Raw genomic sequence first — 19871 nt, forward strand, 5'->3', positions numbered from 1 at the left:
AGGATTTTGTTCACTGCACCCCAAAAAGATTGTGTTCACTGCACCCCAAAAAGGATGTTGTTCACTGCACCCCAAAAAGGATTTTGTTCACTGCACCCCAAAAAGATTGTGTTCACTGCACCCCACAAAGGATTTTGTTCACTGCACCCCACAAAGATTGTGTTCACTGCACACCAAAAAGGATTGTGTTCACTGCACCCCAAAAAGATTTTGTTCACTGCACCCCAAAAAGATTGTGTTCACTGCAGCCCAAAAAGATTGTGTTCACTGCAGCCCAAAAAGATTGTGTTCACTGCAGCCCAAAAAGATTGTGTTCACTGCAGCCCAAAAAGATTGTGTTCACTGCAGCCCAAAAAGATTGTGTTCACTGCAGCTCACACACAGAAAAATGGATGTGGATCACTGACACCTGCCTATCTCCAATCCCACACCACACAGCAATATCGATTGTAGTTTGTAGAACACAGTTTCCCTAAAATTCAGCAGACTCTGTCCCTAACAGGATTGAGAAGAGATCGTAGATCAGGATTGAGTGCAGACCCCACCCCCCACACAGCAATATCGATTGTAGTTTGTAGAAGACACTGACCCTATATAATTCAGCAGACTCTATCCCTAAAATGCCTACAACTCGCCCTGCCTAAACACTCCGACCTGTCCCTCAATTCTATCCGGACACAAATGGTTTTTTCCTGCCTATCTTTCCCTAATCAGCAGCCAGCACGTTGATGTGTGCTCTGTCCCTGAATCTAAGCAGCATAATGACGCCGCTGCGGCTGCCTCGAACTTATAAAGACTTGGTCACATGCTTCAGACGGCCAATCACAGCTACTGAGACATTTGCAGGCATGGCTGGGATGGCTTAAGGCACACCAGTTAAACGATTGTTGATTGGCTGTTGAAAGCCCGCCATGAAAAGAGCGCCAAAGCATGCAAAACCCGGAAATAAAACGACCGAACACGGATTTTTACCCGAACATACAGTAAAGTGTCCGTGTCCGTGTTCGGGTACAAAAAATCCAATTATTCGGTACGAACACGAATAATACAGTCCGTGTTCGCTCAACACTAGTTGTAAACACTCACATATGCCAAGTGAAGTGAACTGCCTCAGGTGATACACAGAGATGAAACAAATCCTCCTACATAGGTGTTACTTGTTTATCTGCAGTCTTCTCTTCCCTACACCCCTTCAAAAGGGCAGAATCCTGTTAAAATCATTACTCATCTGTTAGTATCACAGAGGTGTGGGCGTAGAGGTTGCAGTTATAGTGTGTGAGAGCTGATTGGAGGAAAGGAACACACCCCCTTCACACAGTAGAAGAACTGTGTTCTGAATAGGCAAGCAGTGTGCTGAGGTTTCCCCAGTTCTGAGTACCGGTCCTCAGGAAGGATGTGCTGGAACTGGAGAGAGTCCAGAGAAGGGCAACAAAAATAATTAGGGGAATGGAGGACCTCAACTATGAGGAAAGACTACAAGCACTGGACTTATTCTTTCTCGAGAAGAGACGATTGAGGGGGGATATGATATCAATGTACAAATACTGTACTGGCGACCCTAGCATAAGGAACAAACTATTAAGAGAAAGGGAATACAATAAGACACGTGGCCACTCACTAAAACTAGAGGAAAGGCGGTTTAACCTTAAAGTACGGAGGGGGTTCTTCACTGTAAGAGCAGTAAGGATGTGGAATTCTCTTCCACAAGCAGTCGTATCAGCAGGGAGCATCAATAGTTTCAAAAAACTATTAGATGGGCACCTTAAAGACCACAACATAGAGGGTTATACAATGTACGGTTAACAGCAAACATACACACACACACATCATAGGTTGAACTGGATGGACGGATGTCTTTTTTCAACCTCATTAACTATGTAACTATGTAACTATTAGTTATGCTTGCTCCTCTTACTCATCAAGTCAAGTTGCCAGTCTGGTATTTTTTTACTAAACTTCAGGTATTAGTCTGTGTTGATTACTTCAAAAATATGAAGATTGTAGCTGCCCTCTGCCCCCCTCCAAGACATCCACCAGGCCATTTGGCTGCTGCCTAAATGCCATGTGGATAACCTGGCCCTGACACTCTGTGTTGCGGCTTTCTAGCAATTTGTAGCTCAGTCACGAAACCATTTAGAGCTAGATACAAAATGATCATCTTCAGAAGCTACAAAGTTATCCAAAGTAGCTGATGAGGATCATAGCAGCTAATACCTAGCAATTTGTAGCTGCTTAGAGAGGAATTGTATCCAGGTATAACAGCAACTCTGTAGCCAACTACAAATCACCAGGGAAATAATCTCTGTGGATGCTACAAATCCTAACTATAAAGTTACTGCTCAGATGATTATAACGAAGATGGACCCGTCCACTTTGCAAACAATTCAATAAAGTGCAGAACAGAAAGAGGTTAATATCTGCAATTAAAGCTGAACTCCATCGAAAAACACATTTTTAACAAAAATCTACACTTTATGTAAAACTCTTACTTTCACTCACCCCATACAGAGTGATGAAAGTTACATTTGTTGCTGGAGTACTCAGATTATAGTGGATTGCTCACACTCCAGCTCTTCCTTTCAGTAAACTTCTTGCATTCATTTCAATGAATGGAAGGTCATGTTTGATTGGAGGAAGGGAAAATGAATGTCACAATCTCCCCTTCTCCAATCACATAGCTTGTTGCATTCCCTAAAAAGAATGCAAGGTGTTTACTGAATGAAGGAAAGCCCACTGTGATCTGAGTACTCCACCCTGAACTATATCTCTAAGAACGCTGCAGCCTAGACGCATAGGACACACATCATTAAGGTTATTTTATTTTTACAATACACATATTAAAAATGTGTTTTGGAGTGCAGTTTAGCTTTAAATCTTGTAAAATACTTGCAATGTATATAGCTCTTCAGTAAAGAACTAAGTTTAAAACACAGGTCTTGCATGAAAACATGAAACAGAACAACATACCCTAAAGAGAGGAAGGATTCTGCATGAACCTGCCCCACCAAAAAGTAAATACTCTCAATGTGTTTACTGATGCAGAAAGCACCTTTGGCTGATATAATACTTCTGGAATTTAATAATACAGTGGAGCTGTACTTTTTTTTATTAGCTATTAGAATAGCAAATAGTTATGTTATCTATGTTTACATTCATTCCTAATCTGTGGTTTTTGCAAATGTTGCCTGACAATGTGCCCCATAGCAACCATTTTGAATTGCTTGACAAACCCATCAACATAAAGTGGGAGAGACCCAAATCTATCTTTGTTTATGCTATGTGAGTTGCATGGCAAACACAAACGAGCATCTATGAATGCAATTCACCTTGCAATAATAGAGGCAATAAAGAACTTAATAAGAACCATTGCTAGAAGAAAATAAAGCTTTGTAATTTCCACCTCCCCTAACTCCAGCCAACAGAGAATCCTGTGCACATAGCGCCTACCCCCATCTAGAACTGTGCAGGGATGGCTGAGCTGTGGTTTCAGATATCTAGCCCTGTCCACCCACCTAGCTACTCAACAAAACCGATCAACTGTGATAGATTTCTGAGTGACAGCTCAGGAGGAGAAGGGGCATTGCAGGCAGTGCCCACAGAGCTCAAACAGTCCTTGCCCCCCCCCCCCTCCTTCTAAACTGCCACACAGAATATCACTTTGCTGTTCTTTCCTTTTTTTCCTCTATTAAGTTTACATAGAGTCAGGAGCTGCAAAAAAAAAAAAAAAAAGTCAGCTTGTATTGTGAACAATTGCAGCTGGAGAAAAGGGCTTTCATTCACAAAGACAGAAGCTGAAAACAGCACAAACCAGGTACTATACTATACTAGACTTCTTAGACTAGTGTAGTAGCAGGAGTGTGCTTTTGTCAGCTTATATTTTGGGGAATAAATTACTTTTTCCCTATCTGAAATTAACCCATCAACCCATATTTTTGGGCTTTGGAGAGGTGGAGCTACAGCCAGCAATGACTGAGAGCCGGTTCACACTACCACGACCAGAAAGTCGCCCCATGAAGGAGCGACTTTTTACCGGAGACTTGCAGGAGACTTGCAAGAGACTTGCAAGAGACTTGTAAGAGACTTGTAAGAGACTTAAATGATAGGCGACTTTGTCTGTGTGGAATGCCTGGCTAATCTTTTTCTTCTTCCTGGAAAGTCTGATCACAGTCGCTTGAAAATAGATAAGTATCCGACTTTGAGGCGACTCCCATTGAAGTCTATGTGCACAAGTCGGATAGTGGTCGCCTTGAAGTAGTACAGGAACCTTTTCTGAAGTTGGAGCGACTTCAGTAGTGCATATTAAGACGGCTCTCATTCATTTACATTGAATTTGTAATGACAAGAGACTTGGAGCGGCTTGAGGGCACACAAATCGCGTCCCAAGTCGGAGTAGTGTGAACCAGCTCTTATTTAACAAGATTTTTTTTCTTCGGGTAATAGTTCTGTAATATTTGTGTTATGAGATACAGGTATGTGTTAAAGTCTAAATGCTAAGGGAGAAATATATTCTTCAAGAGAGCAACTAAAAATATATTTTTATATTTGAAAAAAATCAGAATCTTTGTCAATGTCTTCCTACCCCAGTAACACCCACATTCCCCTTATTCATTGTCCTGGTGTCATAATACAAATCAAAGAGAAATCTCCCCAGCAATAAACTGGACAGAAGCGCTAACCTGTCCCCAATCTAAAGCTAAAAGGAAAACTTAAGGTTGAGGTTGGAATTTATACCGGTACTGTAATAACATTAGGAACATTAGGAATATCTATATACTGCCTTTGGGACCTGCACAGTTAAAAGTATTTTACCATGACAGAAACAGAGAAAGTTAGGTTTGTTTTCAGTAAATAAAAAGAAAATGAGAAGCACCTGATTTGTGCTAAGGTCTTACAAACCCATGTCTATATCATTAAAAAAGATTTACACCAATCATCTATAACTTTATGGCCATCCACCATTAGGTAAGATCCCCTTTTGCCGCTAAAACAGCCCTGATCCATCAAGGCATGGATGCCACTAGACCTCTAAAGGTATGCTGTGGTATCTGGGACCAAGCCATCAGCAGCAGATACTTTAAGTCCTGTAAGTTGTGAGGTGAGGCCTCCAGTAATCAGATTTTATTTTTCTAGCACATCTTGCTGATGGTCATTTGGACTCAGATCTGGAGAAATTTACCACCTCATACTCTTTTTTGTGTTCTTCAAACCATTTTTGAACCATTTTTGCAATGTGGCAGGGTGCATTATCCTGCTCTAAGAGACTACTTCCATCAGGAAATACTGTTTCCATTAAGGGATGTACTTGATCAGCAACAATGATTAGGTAGGTGATATGTGTCAAAGTAACATCCACATGAATGGCAGGACCCAGCGTTTTCCAGCAGAACAGTGCCTAAAGCATCACACCGCCTCCTCCGGCTTTTCTTCTTCTCGTACTGCATCCGGGTGCCATCTCTTCCCCAGGTAAGTGATGCACACGCACCCAGCCATCCATATGATGTAAAAAGAATTGTGATTCATCAGACCAGGCCATCTTCTTCCATTACTTCATGGTCCAGGTCTGATGCTCATGTGCCCATTGTAGCTGCTTTTGGATGTGGACATGGGTCAGCATGGGCACACTGACTGGTCTGTGCCTATGCAACCCCAAACACAACAAACTGCAATGCCCATTTTTCTGCTTTCGAAACACCAACTTTATGGACAACATGTTTACTTGCTGCCTAATATATCCCATTGACTTTCAGATGCCATTGTAACAAGATAATTAATGTTATTTGCTTAACCAGCTAATGGTCATAGAGTTATGGATTATCAGAGTATATAGAGCCAGCAGCTTGCACTGTGCGTTACAGAATAAGTGTAGACAGTACATTTTTTGGAACAAGCAGTTCACATTAATAACAGTCATCTGCACTGCTCTAAGCACAGAGCAAGTTCCATAGTCCATAATCCATGGTCCATCCTAAAAGTGAGAAAGAGAGGTTGGCTACATTCCTACATATAGTGGGACCAAAGAGAATGAATTTAAAATACTTTGGAGAAGGCTGAAAGCAACAGAAGGTACCAACAGGGCTCCCTGCAATTAGCTGCGGTTGGAAAACCCCATTGAAAGCAATGGAAGCCTGACAGTTCCCACAGTTATCCATGGCTGATTGCATGTAATCATTCATACAGTGGCCTGTCTGCGTCCAGAGCCGATCATCTACATGAAATCACTGCATCATCACATATTTTTATATAAATGCACACACTTGGATTTATGCAGTAAATGTGTCAATTTTACCTTCTCTACCCTAGTAGTAAAAAGTCATAATGTCTACTTTTAAAGCAATATTAAACCCAAAAGTAAACTTTTATTCTATTGCAGCCTCTGAGACTATCACAGTTCAGGTGCATTTATACGGAGACTTGATTACACACAGGTGGATTCTATTTATCATCATTAGTCATTTAGGTCAACATTGGATCATTCAGAGATCCTCACTGAACTTCTGGAGAGAGTTTGCTGCACTGAAAGTAAAGGGGCTGAATAATTTTGCACGCCCAATTTTTCAGTTTTTTATTTGTTAAAAAAGTTTGAAATATCCAATAAATTTAGTTCCACTTCATGATTGTGTCCCACTTGTTGTTGATTCTTCACAAAAAATTACAGTTTTATATCTTTATGTTTGAAGCCTGAAATGTGGCAAAAGTTGGAAAAGTTCAAGGGGGCCGAATACTTTGCAAGGCACTGTATATGAGAAATAATTCCTTTATTCTCAAGGGTAGTAAAAATTGTATTAAGAAATCCTGATTCCTCCAATTGCAAGGTAGAACCTCTGCCCTGCATTCTCATAGCATGACGTAATTGTAGGTACAGATAGTGGCAATTTTGCTATAAGGGGAACTCAACACATCACTGATAAAATCTTGCCCACTAAAGAGCTATGAAAGATATTAGACTCCAGCATCTATCCATGTAGAATAGCTCAAGAGTTTTCTTAATTCAGAGTGGAGGCATTCTAATACAGGAGGTGTGTTACTGCCCAGGTGAAAACAGAGGGAAAAAGCCTAAAATAAAAACAAATGCAACCACCACATCTAACGATTAGTAAGCTGCAAGATATTACTTTTTTTTTTGCAAATCTGTTTTATTATATTTTCACATATAAAACCAAGACGTGCACACACTCCAACAACCTAACTCCTAACATGATGGCTTACGTACCAGTTCACAACACCCTTTATGAATCTCAGAGCTGTAAGTGTTACATTAAAATAAATGAAAAAGGCATAAAAAGAAACAAGGGGGAGGAAAATCAAGGGCCCGAGTCATCCAAAGTAGAAGGATCCTCCATCCATCGGCGCCAGACCTTATGAAACATATATAAAACAGGAAAAAATCTGTGCTAGGTCAAGCAAAAAGAAAGAAAAGGTAAGCAGCCACTTAATTAACTATGATACCAGCTGTAAATGATCGATATAAATAAGAAGGGGCGCTAAAACCTATATAGTGCAATCATGAATAATTATATGGTAAATAATGTGGCATGAAAACAACTAAACATGCAGTGAATAAATTATAAGCAAAATATATACTTGAAAAAAATCAATCACAAGAAAGTGATATAATGAAATAGGTGCAAAATCCATCCAGTGTTGAGTGAACATAAAAAAGTCCTTTCAATGAAAAAGTCCTTTTCAATACAAAAGTGGAGATCCAGCCGTTTTGTGTTTATTAACCACTTTACCACCGGAGGATTTTGCTGTCTTACGTCTGGGCCACTTTTTGTGATTCGGTGCTGTGCGACTTTAACTGACAATTGCGCGGTCGTGCGACGCCGTACCCAAACGAAATTTACGTCTTTTTTTTTCCCACAAATAGAGCTTTCTTTTGGTGGTATTTGATCACCTGTGCGATTTTTACTTTTTGCGCTATAAACAAAAAAAAAGCGTTTATTTTGAAAAAATAACAATATTTTTAACATTTTTTTATATGAAATTCCCCCCCAAAAAAATGTAAAAATCTAATTTTTTTTAAATTTTTGGCCAATTTGTTTTCTGTTACATATGTTTGGTAAAAAAAATCACGATAAGCGTATTTTGATTGGTTTGCGCAAAAGTTATTGCGTTTACTAACTAAGGGAAAGATTTCTGTCATTTTTGGTGTTTTTTTTTTTAACGAGGAATGGCGGCGATCTGCGATTTTTTTTGCGGGACTGCGACATTGCGGCGGACAGATCGGACCCTTGACTGACATTTTTGACACTTTTGGGGGTACCAGTGACATTACTGCAGTAATCAGTGCTATATATATGCACTGGTCCTGTAAAAATGACACTGGCAGTGAAGGGGTTAATTTTATTGGAGAGGGAGGGGTTAATGTATGCCTGGTGCTTACTGACGTGTGGGGGGGAGGTGACTGAGTGACAGAAGGACAGATCGGATGTTCAGCTATGCTGAACACTCCGATCTGTCAGTCCCTGTCACTTAGGAGATCCGCCCGCTCAGTTTACACAGGCGGGCGGATCTCCTCACTCGATTCCCCGACGATCAGGGCAGAGCAGCGGCGATCGCCACCGCTCCTCCCCTGGCCCGACTACAGGGGGAGGAGTCCAGCGACGTAGGTCTACGCTGCTGGACGGGAACGAGCCACTGTGCCGCAGTAGCAGCACAGTGGCTGGGGGTAAAGTGGTTAAAAATCAGCAGCTATAAAAAGTGTAGCTGCTGACTTTTAATAAACACACACTCACATGTCCCAGGATCCAGCTTAGCAGCCGGCGGGAGTCTCGCTCCTCTCCCTCTTCTCCCCTGGGTGCTGGGATCACAAGTTTGGGCACCCGGCTGTGACAGCTTGTGGCTTTACAGCCGGGTGTGCACTGCACATGTGCTAGTCGCGCTGGGCTTCCTTAGTGGCTGGGCAATCTTCTGGGACCTGTGACGTGTCCCAGAAAATTGCAGGGAGGGAGAGGGAGAGGAGAACTTCTGCTCGAGCCGCCTCTAGGCAGCTCAAGCAGAAGTGGGATCGGGTACCTGTCAAATCTAGGTACCCGCCCCCCCCTCCCAAAAAACAAAATGACATGCCAAATGTTCGCATATCCGGGGATCAGGAGCCCTTAAAGCGGAAGTTCCACTTTTGGGTGCAACTCCACTTTAAACAAGAGTGTCCATAAAGTGCAAAAAAGTGTTTAAGTAATGTTGATTGATAAAATCCACCGCCAAGCACCAACACTTAGCATACGCTTCTTACCAGATAATATTGGACCATAATTTATAATGGTCATAGAAGCACAAAATAACCCGGCATCTGAGATAGGCGGTGGCTGCTCAGCAGCAGCTCCAAATTTATCGGGAATAAAAAAAATGAACAAAGATTGTGAAGCCTGCTAACATTTAAGTCCTTTTATTTAAAATATATAAGAAGTACCTTTGATGAGATGTAAACGACACAACAAATCAAAAACCAGCAGACTGTCAGCTCATGAGAAAGGAACGCCATTAGTAATGGCTAAGCAAGCGTGATGTCTTCAGTAACAGCCAATCCCGATGCGTTTCATCATCAGTGAAGTGTTCCCAGGGGTAGGCCGAACGTCAGATGACTTGGTGTTGGATTTAATCAATCAAAGTTACTTACACACTTTTTAGCACTTTATGGGTACCCTTGTTTAATATTGAAAATTACTTTTTCATTGAAAGGACTTTTTTTTATGTCCACCTAACACTGGATTTTGCACCTTTTTCATGATATCACTTTCTTATGATTGATTTTTTTCAATTATATATTTTGCTCTTAATTTATTCACTGCATGTTTAGTTGTTTTCATGCCACAATATTTACCATATAATTATTCATGATTGCACTATTAGGATTTAGCACAGCTTCCTATTTATATAGACCTTATGAAATGTATCTCTTCTATCAATTTTGGTTTAGGTTTAATATCGCTTTCAGTGACACTAAACTTTAATTAAGGCCTAATTCACACAAGGGAACGGGGCTTTAACCAGAGCTTACTGTCACTTTAGGCTACATTCACACCTGAGCGTAGCGTTTTTGCGCGTTTTTACCACGATTTTACAGCGATTTTTACCGCGATTTACAGGCATTTTTTGTGCAGGCGTTTTTTGATTGAATAGATACCAATGGAAAACGCCTGTAATCTGCCCAAAAAGGAGCTCATGTACTTTTTTGAGCGTTGGGCGTTTTGCTTACAGCGTCAAAACGCTCAGATGTGAACAGGGGCCATTGAAATGAATAAGATTTGTCTTGTTGGGCGTTTTGAGAGCTGATCCTAGAGCAGAAAAACTCCCCAAAAACGCCCCAAAACGCTTAGATGTGAACGGAGCCTTAAAGTAGAACATCACACTTTTTTTGCTCTTTGGATAGAGGTAAGTAAGTAAGGAAGGTTAAACTGACGCATTTACTGCATAAATGTGTGCATTCATATAAAAAATATATGATATTTAGATAAACTGCGTGATTTTGTAACAGGTCCTAAGGACTTGGATTTAAAGCCCCATGAAAACAAAATACACATCATTCAAAATAATGATGGATGTAGTTTGAAGGATAAATCAGGGCATCTCCTATAAGAGCAAAATACAGCTGGGTTTGGGGAAATAAAGTGTACTGTTCTAAAAATACAAAATGGCATATTGAACATTTTGTGAGCTGCATCTATATTCTGTTCTCTAGGACCCAGGCACATCGCTTGCTAGACGAGGCTCAGAATATGTTAGCCAAGAGCTACAACTTGGAAAACACTTGTCCGGTCAAAATCCCTTTAATTATGATGCTGCCACACTGATCTGTTAGCAGGTGCAACCCAGTCATTTATACTATAAAGGGTTGAAGAAAAAGATGTTAGCTTGTTAAATGCTTAGGTAATACTTTCTGAATATGTTCTGCTAGAATGAAACAGTGCCCAGGAATAAAAGGCACGAGGCCCTTATGTGAAGCATTGAGGAGTGAAAGGGACACAATCATATTCAGGACAAATGTAAAAGTATGCATCAAGAATTGAACAATATTATTTTTGTGTATGAACTGTGTTGCGTTTGCTCTGAGTCTGACAACATTTCACATTTAGTCTCCATTCACACTAGTACGACTTGTCAGGCGACTTGGTCAGCCTGACAAGTCGTGCACCGTCGTGGTCCATAGTGTAGTACAGGAACGGTTCTAATAGGAGCGACACAAGTCGCTCCGACTTAGAAAAAGGGTCCTGTACTACTTCAGGGCGACCTGGAGCGACTTTCATAGACATTCATTTTATGAACTCCCTGCAAGTCGCGCTGAAGTCGCGCTGCACACGATTTCACAGGTCGCCCCCGAAGTCGTGCCGCTTCAGTGTGAATGCGGTCTTACAGAAAGAGCTATGAAAAGAAACAATAGTCTGTAAAAGAGTGATTTAAAACTGTGATAATGTTTCAAAGTGATATAAACTGTATATACACTGCCTGGCCAAACAAAAAAAGTCACCACCTGGAATTAACTAAGCAACTAACTAAACTAAGCATGCAGTAGCTATCCTATTGGATAGTTACTGCATGTGCCCAAAGAATCAGGTCAGCTGACTACCTGAATATACTGAATGGCCAGGTTATTCCATCAATGGATTTTTCCTTCCCTGATGGCACGGGCATATACCAAGATGACAATGCCAGGATTGATCGGGCTCAAATTGTGAAAGAGTGATTCAGGGAGAATGAGACATCATTTTCACATATGGATTGGCCACCACAGAGCCCAGAACTTAACCCCATTGAGAATCTTTGGGATGTGCTGGAGAAGGCTTTGCGCAGTGGTCCGACTCTCCCATCATCAATACAAGATCTTGGTGAAAAATGAATGCAACACTGGATGGAAATATATCTTGTGACATTGCAGAAGCTTATCAAAACAACGCCACAGCGAATGTGTGCAGTAATCGAAGCCAACTAAATATTAGTGTGTGACCTTTTGTTTTTGTTTTTTTGGCGGTGACTTTTTTTTTTGGCCAGGAAGTGTAGTTTGAAAAAGAAAGAAAGAAAATGAATTTATGGCCACAAAAACCTAAAGATTTCTATATGAGTGACCTTATATAGTACACTGCTTGTAAATATATATATATTTTTTTTTTTGATGAAGGCATACAAGATGATAGATAGATAGATAGATAGATAGATAGATAGATAGATAGATAGATAGATAGATAGATAGAAAGAAAGAAAGAAAGAAAGAAAGAAAGAAAGAAAGAAAGAAAGAAAGAAAGAAAGAAAGAAAGAAAGAAAGAAAGAAAAAGAAAGAAAGAAAAAGAAAGGAAAATATGCAGAAATGACATATTCAAAATAGACATTCACAATTAAAAAATAAATGATGTATGTGAGAGTGTGAGGATTATGTGTATTATTACTATTTGTAATAGATTATTATTATTATTATTATTATTATTATTATTATTTAAATTCTACCACGATGATTTCTGTGTTATTAAATGAATAAACTGGATAGGAGACCATGATGAAAGTATAAATATACATTGTAGGTATTAAGCCTATGCTGTAGTCTTGCACCACAAAGCCAATTATAATTTAATCAGATGATACTATGTCCTGACATTTGTGCCTAATTCTTCATGTATAGTTACAGTATATCAGAGTGTATATTGGTAGAGTGAGCTGTGCTGAGTACACAGTGGATGGATACAATCCTTTCATCTTCTTCCTGTACGGAATAGTAAACAGACGTGATTGTGGCGATGTTGCAACATTAGCTTGCTGGCTGGGGAACAGAGATCTGTCCTGAAAAGGTTTCCTGTCTCCATGGCAACAAGCGTCCCTGGTTACCGCTTTCTTTCACAATTCCAATCACTGCAATGCAAACTTTAGACAGCACGAGACCTGTGTGCACATTCCATACACTGATCACTGGACGATCTCCTTCATCAATCAGAGACAATATGATCGGCACATAGTGCATGCTATAAGATATATACATAGACAGTGGGGGCAACGTGACATCAGTTCGTGCTTATAATAATATGTGTGTGATCGGACTTCTACATAAGAGTCTTTCATCGAACTTTGTAATATAAATGTTTATGGTCAGATTTTTATACAAATGTCTATGATCACACCTCTTTTATATAAATACTGTATGTATGTTCAGACATTCTTTGTATAAATATGTATGCTCAGACGTCCTTCATATAAATGGGTATGATCAGAATTATTTTAAATAAATATATGTATGATAAGACTTTTATATAAATCTCTATATTCGAACTTCCTTTAATAAAATGTGTATGTTCAGACTTGTTTATATATATGTGTGTATGATCAGACTTCCTTTATATAAATATGTATGCTCACATATGTTTTAAATAAACATGTACGATCAGACTTCTTCTGTATAATTATGTATGCTCAGACTTAAATAGCTCAGACTTAATAAATATGCATGATCATATATATATATAAATGTGCAAGATCAGACTTTTTGTTATATATAAATGTACATGATCTTTTTTATATATAAATATGCATGATCAGATTTATATTTTTATATATATATATAAAATGTGCACAATCAGACTTTTATATATGTAAATGTACATGATCATATTTTTTAAAATATAAATATGCATGGCCGGATTTTTTGTTTATATACATCAATGTGCATGATCAGACTTTTATAAATCTACACGATCCGATTTTTTTAAATATAAATATGCATGATCATATTTTTTAAAATATATATGTCTCTGATCAGACTTATTTAAATGTCTATAATATGACTTCTTTTATACATAGAAGTCTATGATGAGACTTTTTATATGCACAAAATGATGTGATGGTTGACATTTGTTTCTTCAGTATGTCTCACACAATCTGTGCACACATCATTCTGTACAATATTCAGCACAGCAGTCCTATGTGTACTCACATGATAGTCCTTGTACCAGTCCTCTATCTTGTCCTGCAGCAGTTTGCAGGTCTCGCTGTTGGTCATCCTCCGCAGGGTGTCTGCCATGGCCGGTGGTGATGATGATGATGATGATGATGGTGCACACAGAGGATGCTGTCTGGATGATAATAGTTCAGTAGGGAAGCTGACCTCTTATATAGACAGGGCGAGGTCTTCAATCAGCTTGGACGGGTGTTAGGGACGCTGGAGTCTTTACTTTTTTTTTCTCCTTTTAGTTGTAGCAACGGTTTCCTCCAGCCTGCCTCCTGCCCATTTCCAGGCTCACCCCCTCCTTCTTGGCTGCCATCCCCACCCCTTACACAGTCTGGAGTGATAAGGGTTGTGTGATGTGACAATTATTCATGGACTGATGGCACCAGCCTGTAGATGGTGCACCAGGCAGGACAGACTGGTTCTAAGGCTTTACTTGGATTTACTGGTTGTACAGCATTCACGGGGAATTAAATCTCTGCTGTGTAAAACAGGCTTACCATGGAGCATGGATTCTGGATCACACATACAGATTAGAGAGAGGATCACTATTACAAACAGTTTGCATTTTTAAAAGGATGATTGTTTTTTTTTTTTATTATTTATTATTAAGGCTGAACTCCATCCCAAAACAATTTTTGTACATTTGCACAATAAAAAAAAAGTTAGCTCTAATGATGTGTGCGCATCTCTGACTGCTGCAACATTCCTTAACCACTTCCATGCTGGGCCTATTCTGGCACTCCTCTTCTACATGTAAAAATCATAATCTTTTTGCTTTTGTTTTTTGATGAGAACCCCCAAACATTATATATGTTTTTTTAGCAGAGACTCTAGGGGATAAAATGGTGGTCATTGCAACTTTTATATCACACGGTATTTGCGCAGCAATTTTTCAAACACAATTTTTTTTTTTTAAAAAAAAGATGGTTTCATTACTTAAAAAAAATAAATAAAAACTACTAAAGTTAGCCCAATTTTTTTGTATAATGTGAAAGATGATGTTACGCTGAGTAAATAGATACCTAACATGTCATGCTTTAAAATACCTCACATGTGTGGCTTGAAAGACGTTTACATATGAGAGTGTGACGAACGTTCATTTTTTATATTTTTCCACTTTGCGTTAAATTTTTTTTTGATCACTTTTATTTTTATTACAAGGAATGTAAAAATCCCTTGTAATAAGAATAAGGTATGACAGGTCCTCTTTATGGAGAGATGTGGGGTCTATAAGACCCTACATCTCTCCTCTAGGCTGGAAAGACTGAGATAAAAAAATTATCTAATCCTTTCCAGCCGAGTCCACAGCAGTATTTACAACTGCCAGGCCAGATGTGTCGTCATAACATCGCGCCCGGGCCTCTGAGAGTCATAGAGACTGCCAGGGACCATCTGGTCCTCAGTATTCTCTATGGTGAGCGCCCGCCACCGGTGGATTCCTTCTCTGGCTCGCCAATCGCACGACGTCCCCCCTCCCACCGCCTGTAAGAACAATCAAGTGGCTGAACTGCCGATATGATTGTTCTTACGGTGCAGGGAATTGGTGGCTGAAAAAGATATCTGAATGATGCCTGCAGCTGCAGGCATCATTCAGATATCTCCACTCAAAGTCCAGGACATCATATGACTTCCTTGGGCTGGAAGTGGCGAAAAGAGAAATATGACCAAAGCTTTTTTGGCATTACTTCTCTTGTGGGTCACAGGAGTGCAGTTATTTTTTGCTCTCCTGTGACCCAAAGTCAGCATATTGCCTGCTGTCAGCTGCTGTGGCAGAGTCACTCCAGGCTCCGGAAGGACCTCGACAATATTAGTGGGATCCACTCAGCTGCCTGATTGACACCTGACTTCCGGCTTCCAGTGCAGGGCTGAGAGGCGGAGCCAGCTGCAACCACACCCTCTCCCAAGCCCAGGAGTGGAGAGCAGTGGCAGTCACTGCTCTCCACCTTGAGCAGGCCGAGGACTAAGCGATCACCCATTATGTTATAGCTCAGTACTCGATCTTAGAGCCAACATTAGACAATTACAGCATCACACAGCTGCTGCAGCAAAGAGGTGAGTATGTATGTTTATTTTTTAATAAGCCTATAGTAGCACTTTAAATCTCTTACTTTCATTCAGCCCTCAGTCTCCACTTGGCTAAGATTGTCCCCACACTGAGATTTCCATTTCCAGCTGAAGTGCAGACATTTCAGTGGGTTGCTTGCTGTACTCCATCCTCCATTCATAAAAAGTCCTGCATTCGTGGTGTTCTGTGATTGGAAGAAGGAAGATTAGGGCATTCATCTGTACCTCCTCCAGTCACGTGATGGTCATCTGCACTTCTGAATGGAGGATGGGATAAATTAAGCAACCCACTGTGACCATTGTACTAAAGCTGGAACTGAAAATTTCAGCTCCGCTCATTTGACACCAACAGAAGATTGTGGGCTTTAAAAAAATAAGAGATTCAAAGCAGAACTATATTTACTTCCACTGCAATGGTGTACCAGAGCTCCCTCATCGGCCGCCAACATGTTAGGCTAGTCTTCTTGGGTTCCAAACTTCTGCCAATTTGATTGCCCAGGCCTGGATGACATCACTGCCACACATGGGGATGCCGAAATTGAACGCTGAGCTGCACATGTGGTAACAGGTAAGAAACTTTATTGCAGTAGGGACATAGTACTGTATGTCTCTTCTCCATTAAAAAAAACTTTTTGGTGGAATTGTTTTATTAAATTTACACTGTAGCCAATGCTGTAGCAGCCAGAGATGGGGCACACTTATTTGCTGCCATGAAAGTCCCAACCAGCTGGTAATAGTTTCTACATTTGGGGCACACGTCATTAGTAGTAAGTCATTTTTACTGTGCAATTGTACAAAAATAATTTTTGAGCGGAAGTTCAACTTTAATTTGGTTGAAGCATGTACTGTGTTACATGTTTATGGAGTCTTTTTCACTTTCCCTGTTGATATACTCCCTCACTGTTGATTTTTAGATATATGGCCCCCTTGGAGGTTCTCCTCCTCACCAGGCAAGAGCTCCAATGTTAACACCAAAGTCATAAAGTATTAACTTGTTCTTTCTAAGGGAACCCATAGATATGAGATATCTATTGCCCAGTCCAAGTTAGTTTTGTGTTTGTTGGTGGGCCCTAAGCTAACTGGCCACCCACTGTCATAGGAAAGTGTCAACCAGGTAGAAAAGGAAGACCAAAAACATAGATAAAAACAATCCAAACTTTTTTTTTTTATTTAATTAAAATGGAAGCAGCAGGTAGAAGATGATTTTTCCTATTGTAGTTAGGATTTGTATAGGAACATTCTGTATTCAACCATCCTGTACTCATATACCCAATTTTTGATGTGAGAAAAGAACTTAAAAAGATAGCAGCCAGAAATGAAAATGAATATCCAAAAATTATACAAAAAAACAAAACGTAAAAAAAAAAAAAAAAACGTATTGGAACACAGAGTTATGTACAGTATATGCATTCCACTTATAATCCATTAGTGCATTTACAAGAGGAATTTACAACATACTGTACACTGTATTTTGTATGGCCCCTAATACTTGAAAATAGTCTGTTTTTTAGTCATTTCCTTTCTCACAGTAACAGATTACTTGATGTTCAACATACTTTTAAAAACATAATATAGTGGTCTGTACTTTAATGTATAGCACCCAGTGTATGGTGAGACAACAGTCCCACAAATAAGCACTCTTTCCAGGTAGATGGAAGGTATGTTTCATTAGGAACAAACCATGCTTTGTTGTCACCCTAACGCAATATTCCCCACAAACACATTCATCGAAATGGCTGTAGTAATGCTGGGTGCTGTAATGACCACTGGCTGGAAATTGTAGACAATCAGAATGAAGAAATGTCATTAGCACACCAAGGATTTCTCAAAAGGGGCCAAATCTTTATTCACATGGTCACGCAATACACATATGGCATAATTTCAGAGCCACGCAGGTCTCTTGCCTGATGAAGGGGCCCTGAATGGCTCTGAAACGTTGCCATATGCAGTGGCGTACCAACAGGGGGCGGAGAGAGGCGGTCCACCCTGGGTGCAATACATTGGGGGGGGGGGTGTCAGGCTAGCGCTGCTTAGGGGTGTCAGGCAGGCTCAGACTGGCTATAGGGCACACCGGGGACTTGCCTGGTGGCTCATGGTCTGGTATCTGCAGGTGGAGCAGCGGCTGCCCTTAAAAAATATGGCCACACGCCAACTTTGGAACTGCAAGCTGGGCTCAGGCAGGCTCGTCAGGCAGGGCTCAGGAGTTGAGCAGGTTTGCTAAGGGCTTGGACAGGGGGCGGGGCGCGGAGTGACGTCACTGAGCAGCAGGACTCAGGAGCCACAGCGCTGGCTTCTCTACCATTGGGCTAACTGACCTTCCTACACACTGGAGCCTGAACTGGGTAAGCCATGAATGATACAGCAGAGTGTTCAACAGCTTTGCCCTAGGGCCTGTCACACTGACCTTTAAAACCAACATCTGTGACACAGACTGGGTTGGGGGCAGGAAAATAACACTTGTATATGTACACAAAAAACTTCTAAATCAGAATTGATCTACAGGTGTTCTCATCCTTGTGAGTTGAAACCTAATAATCCAGTGTAAGACTAAAGTGATCTTTTGTGAGAGGCAGCCTGGAACAGCAATCTCTGACCATCTCCTCAGTCTCTGACCATCTCCTGTATCATGTCTGCAGTCTCTGACCATCTCTTTCATCATGTCCGCAGTCTCTGACCATCTCTTGTATCAGATCTGCAGTCTCTGACCATCTCTTGTATCATGTTGGCAGTCTCTGACCATCTCCTGTAGTATGTCTGCAGTCTCTTAATAATTATTGGATCATGTCTGCAGTCTCTGACTATCTCCTGTATCCTGTCTGCAGTCTCTGACCATCTCTTGTATCATGTCCTCAGTCTCTGACCATCTCCTGTATCCAGTCTGCAGTCTCTGACCATCTCTTGTATCATGTTCTCAGTCTCTAACCATCTCCTTTAGTATGTCTGCAATCTCTTACTTATGAGATTTGTGTAATAAATATTCTAGAAAACATTACAATTTTGTGTGGGTGTTTTTACATTTTAAGGTTGGGAAGGGGGAATTAAATGTTGTCCAGTTAGATCTATGAAAATGTTCATAAAATAGCAGGCCTCTAGGGAGCTAGTCTGTTTTCTATCGTGGAACCCAGTAGCCCTGTCAGAATCCCCCCCCCCCCCCCCTAGGAATAGGGCGCTGTAACATCCAGTGGAGGAATTTAAGCCATAAATTGTCATAATTGTCCATTAACTTTCCACAAATGGATGTTTTTGGTATGCATAATGCCACAGTTACCTGTTTAATGTCCATGTATTGTCATAATTGCCTATTTCTTGCCAATGTATTGTCATGATTTCTTGTATATTGTCACAATTGCAGTTTTTTTTTTTTTTTTATTTAGTCACTATTGCCTATTTGTTTCCATCATATTGTCACAATTTATGGTTTTTGGCCTGCATATAGTAGTAAACATTGCCTATTTGCTACCTGACTATTGTAACAGTTTGCTTGACTATTGCCTGTGTTACATAGTTACATAGTTAGTCAGGTTGAAAAAAGACACAAGTCCATCTGGTTCAACCAACAAACAAAAAAACAGTATTGAAAACCCAACCATACAATCCCATATACACAATCCTATACCCGCAGTTGATCCAGAGGAAGGCGAAAAAACCCCACCGAAGCATGATCCAATTTGCTACAGCAGGGGGAAAAAAATCCTTCCTGATCCCCCGAGAGGCATCGGATATTCCCTGAATCAACTTTATCTAAAAAATTTTCTAGTACCCACTTATATTAAGTACACCCAGGAAAGAATCCAGGCCCTTTTTAAAGCATTGTAGTGAGCTAGCCAGAACCACCTCTGGAGGGAGTCTACTCCACATTTTCCCAGCTCTTACGGTGAAGAAA

General features: G+C 40.4%; 1 protein-coding gene across 1 annotated transcript in view; it reads right to left on the reverse strand.

Annotated features, from left to right (window-relative positions):
• The window catches only part of SPATA18 (spermatogenesis associated 18), a 48012-nt gene extending 33805 nt beyond the window's left edge, over positions 1–14207 (reverse strand). The window contains exon 1 of the mRNA XM_082259886.1: positions 13910–14207. Within this exon, the coding sequence (XP_082116012.1) occupies positions 13910–13996 (87 nt within the window). The 5' untranslated portion in view covers positions 13997–14207. The remainder of the gene's footprint in view (positions 1–13909) is intronic.
• Positions 14208–19871: the final 5664 nt, after the last annotated feature.

The sequence above is a fragment of the Pelophylax lessonae genome (assembly GCF_965119305.1).
Source record: "Pelophylax lessonae genome assembly, chromosome: 1".
Classification (NCBI taxonomy): Eukaryota; Metazoa; Chordata; class Amphibia; order Anura; family Ranidae; genus Pelophylax; species Pelophylax lessonae.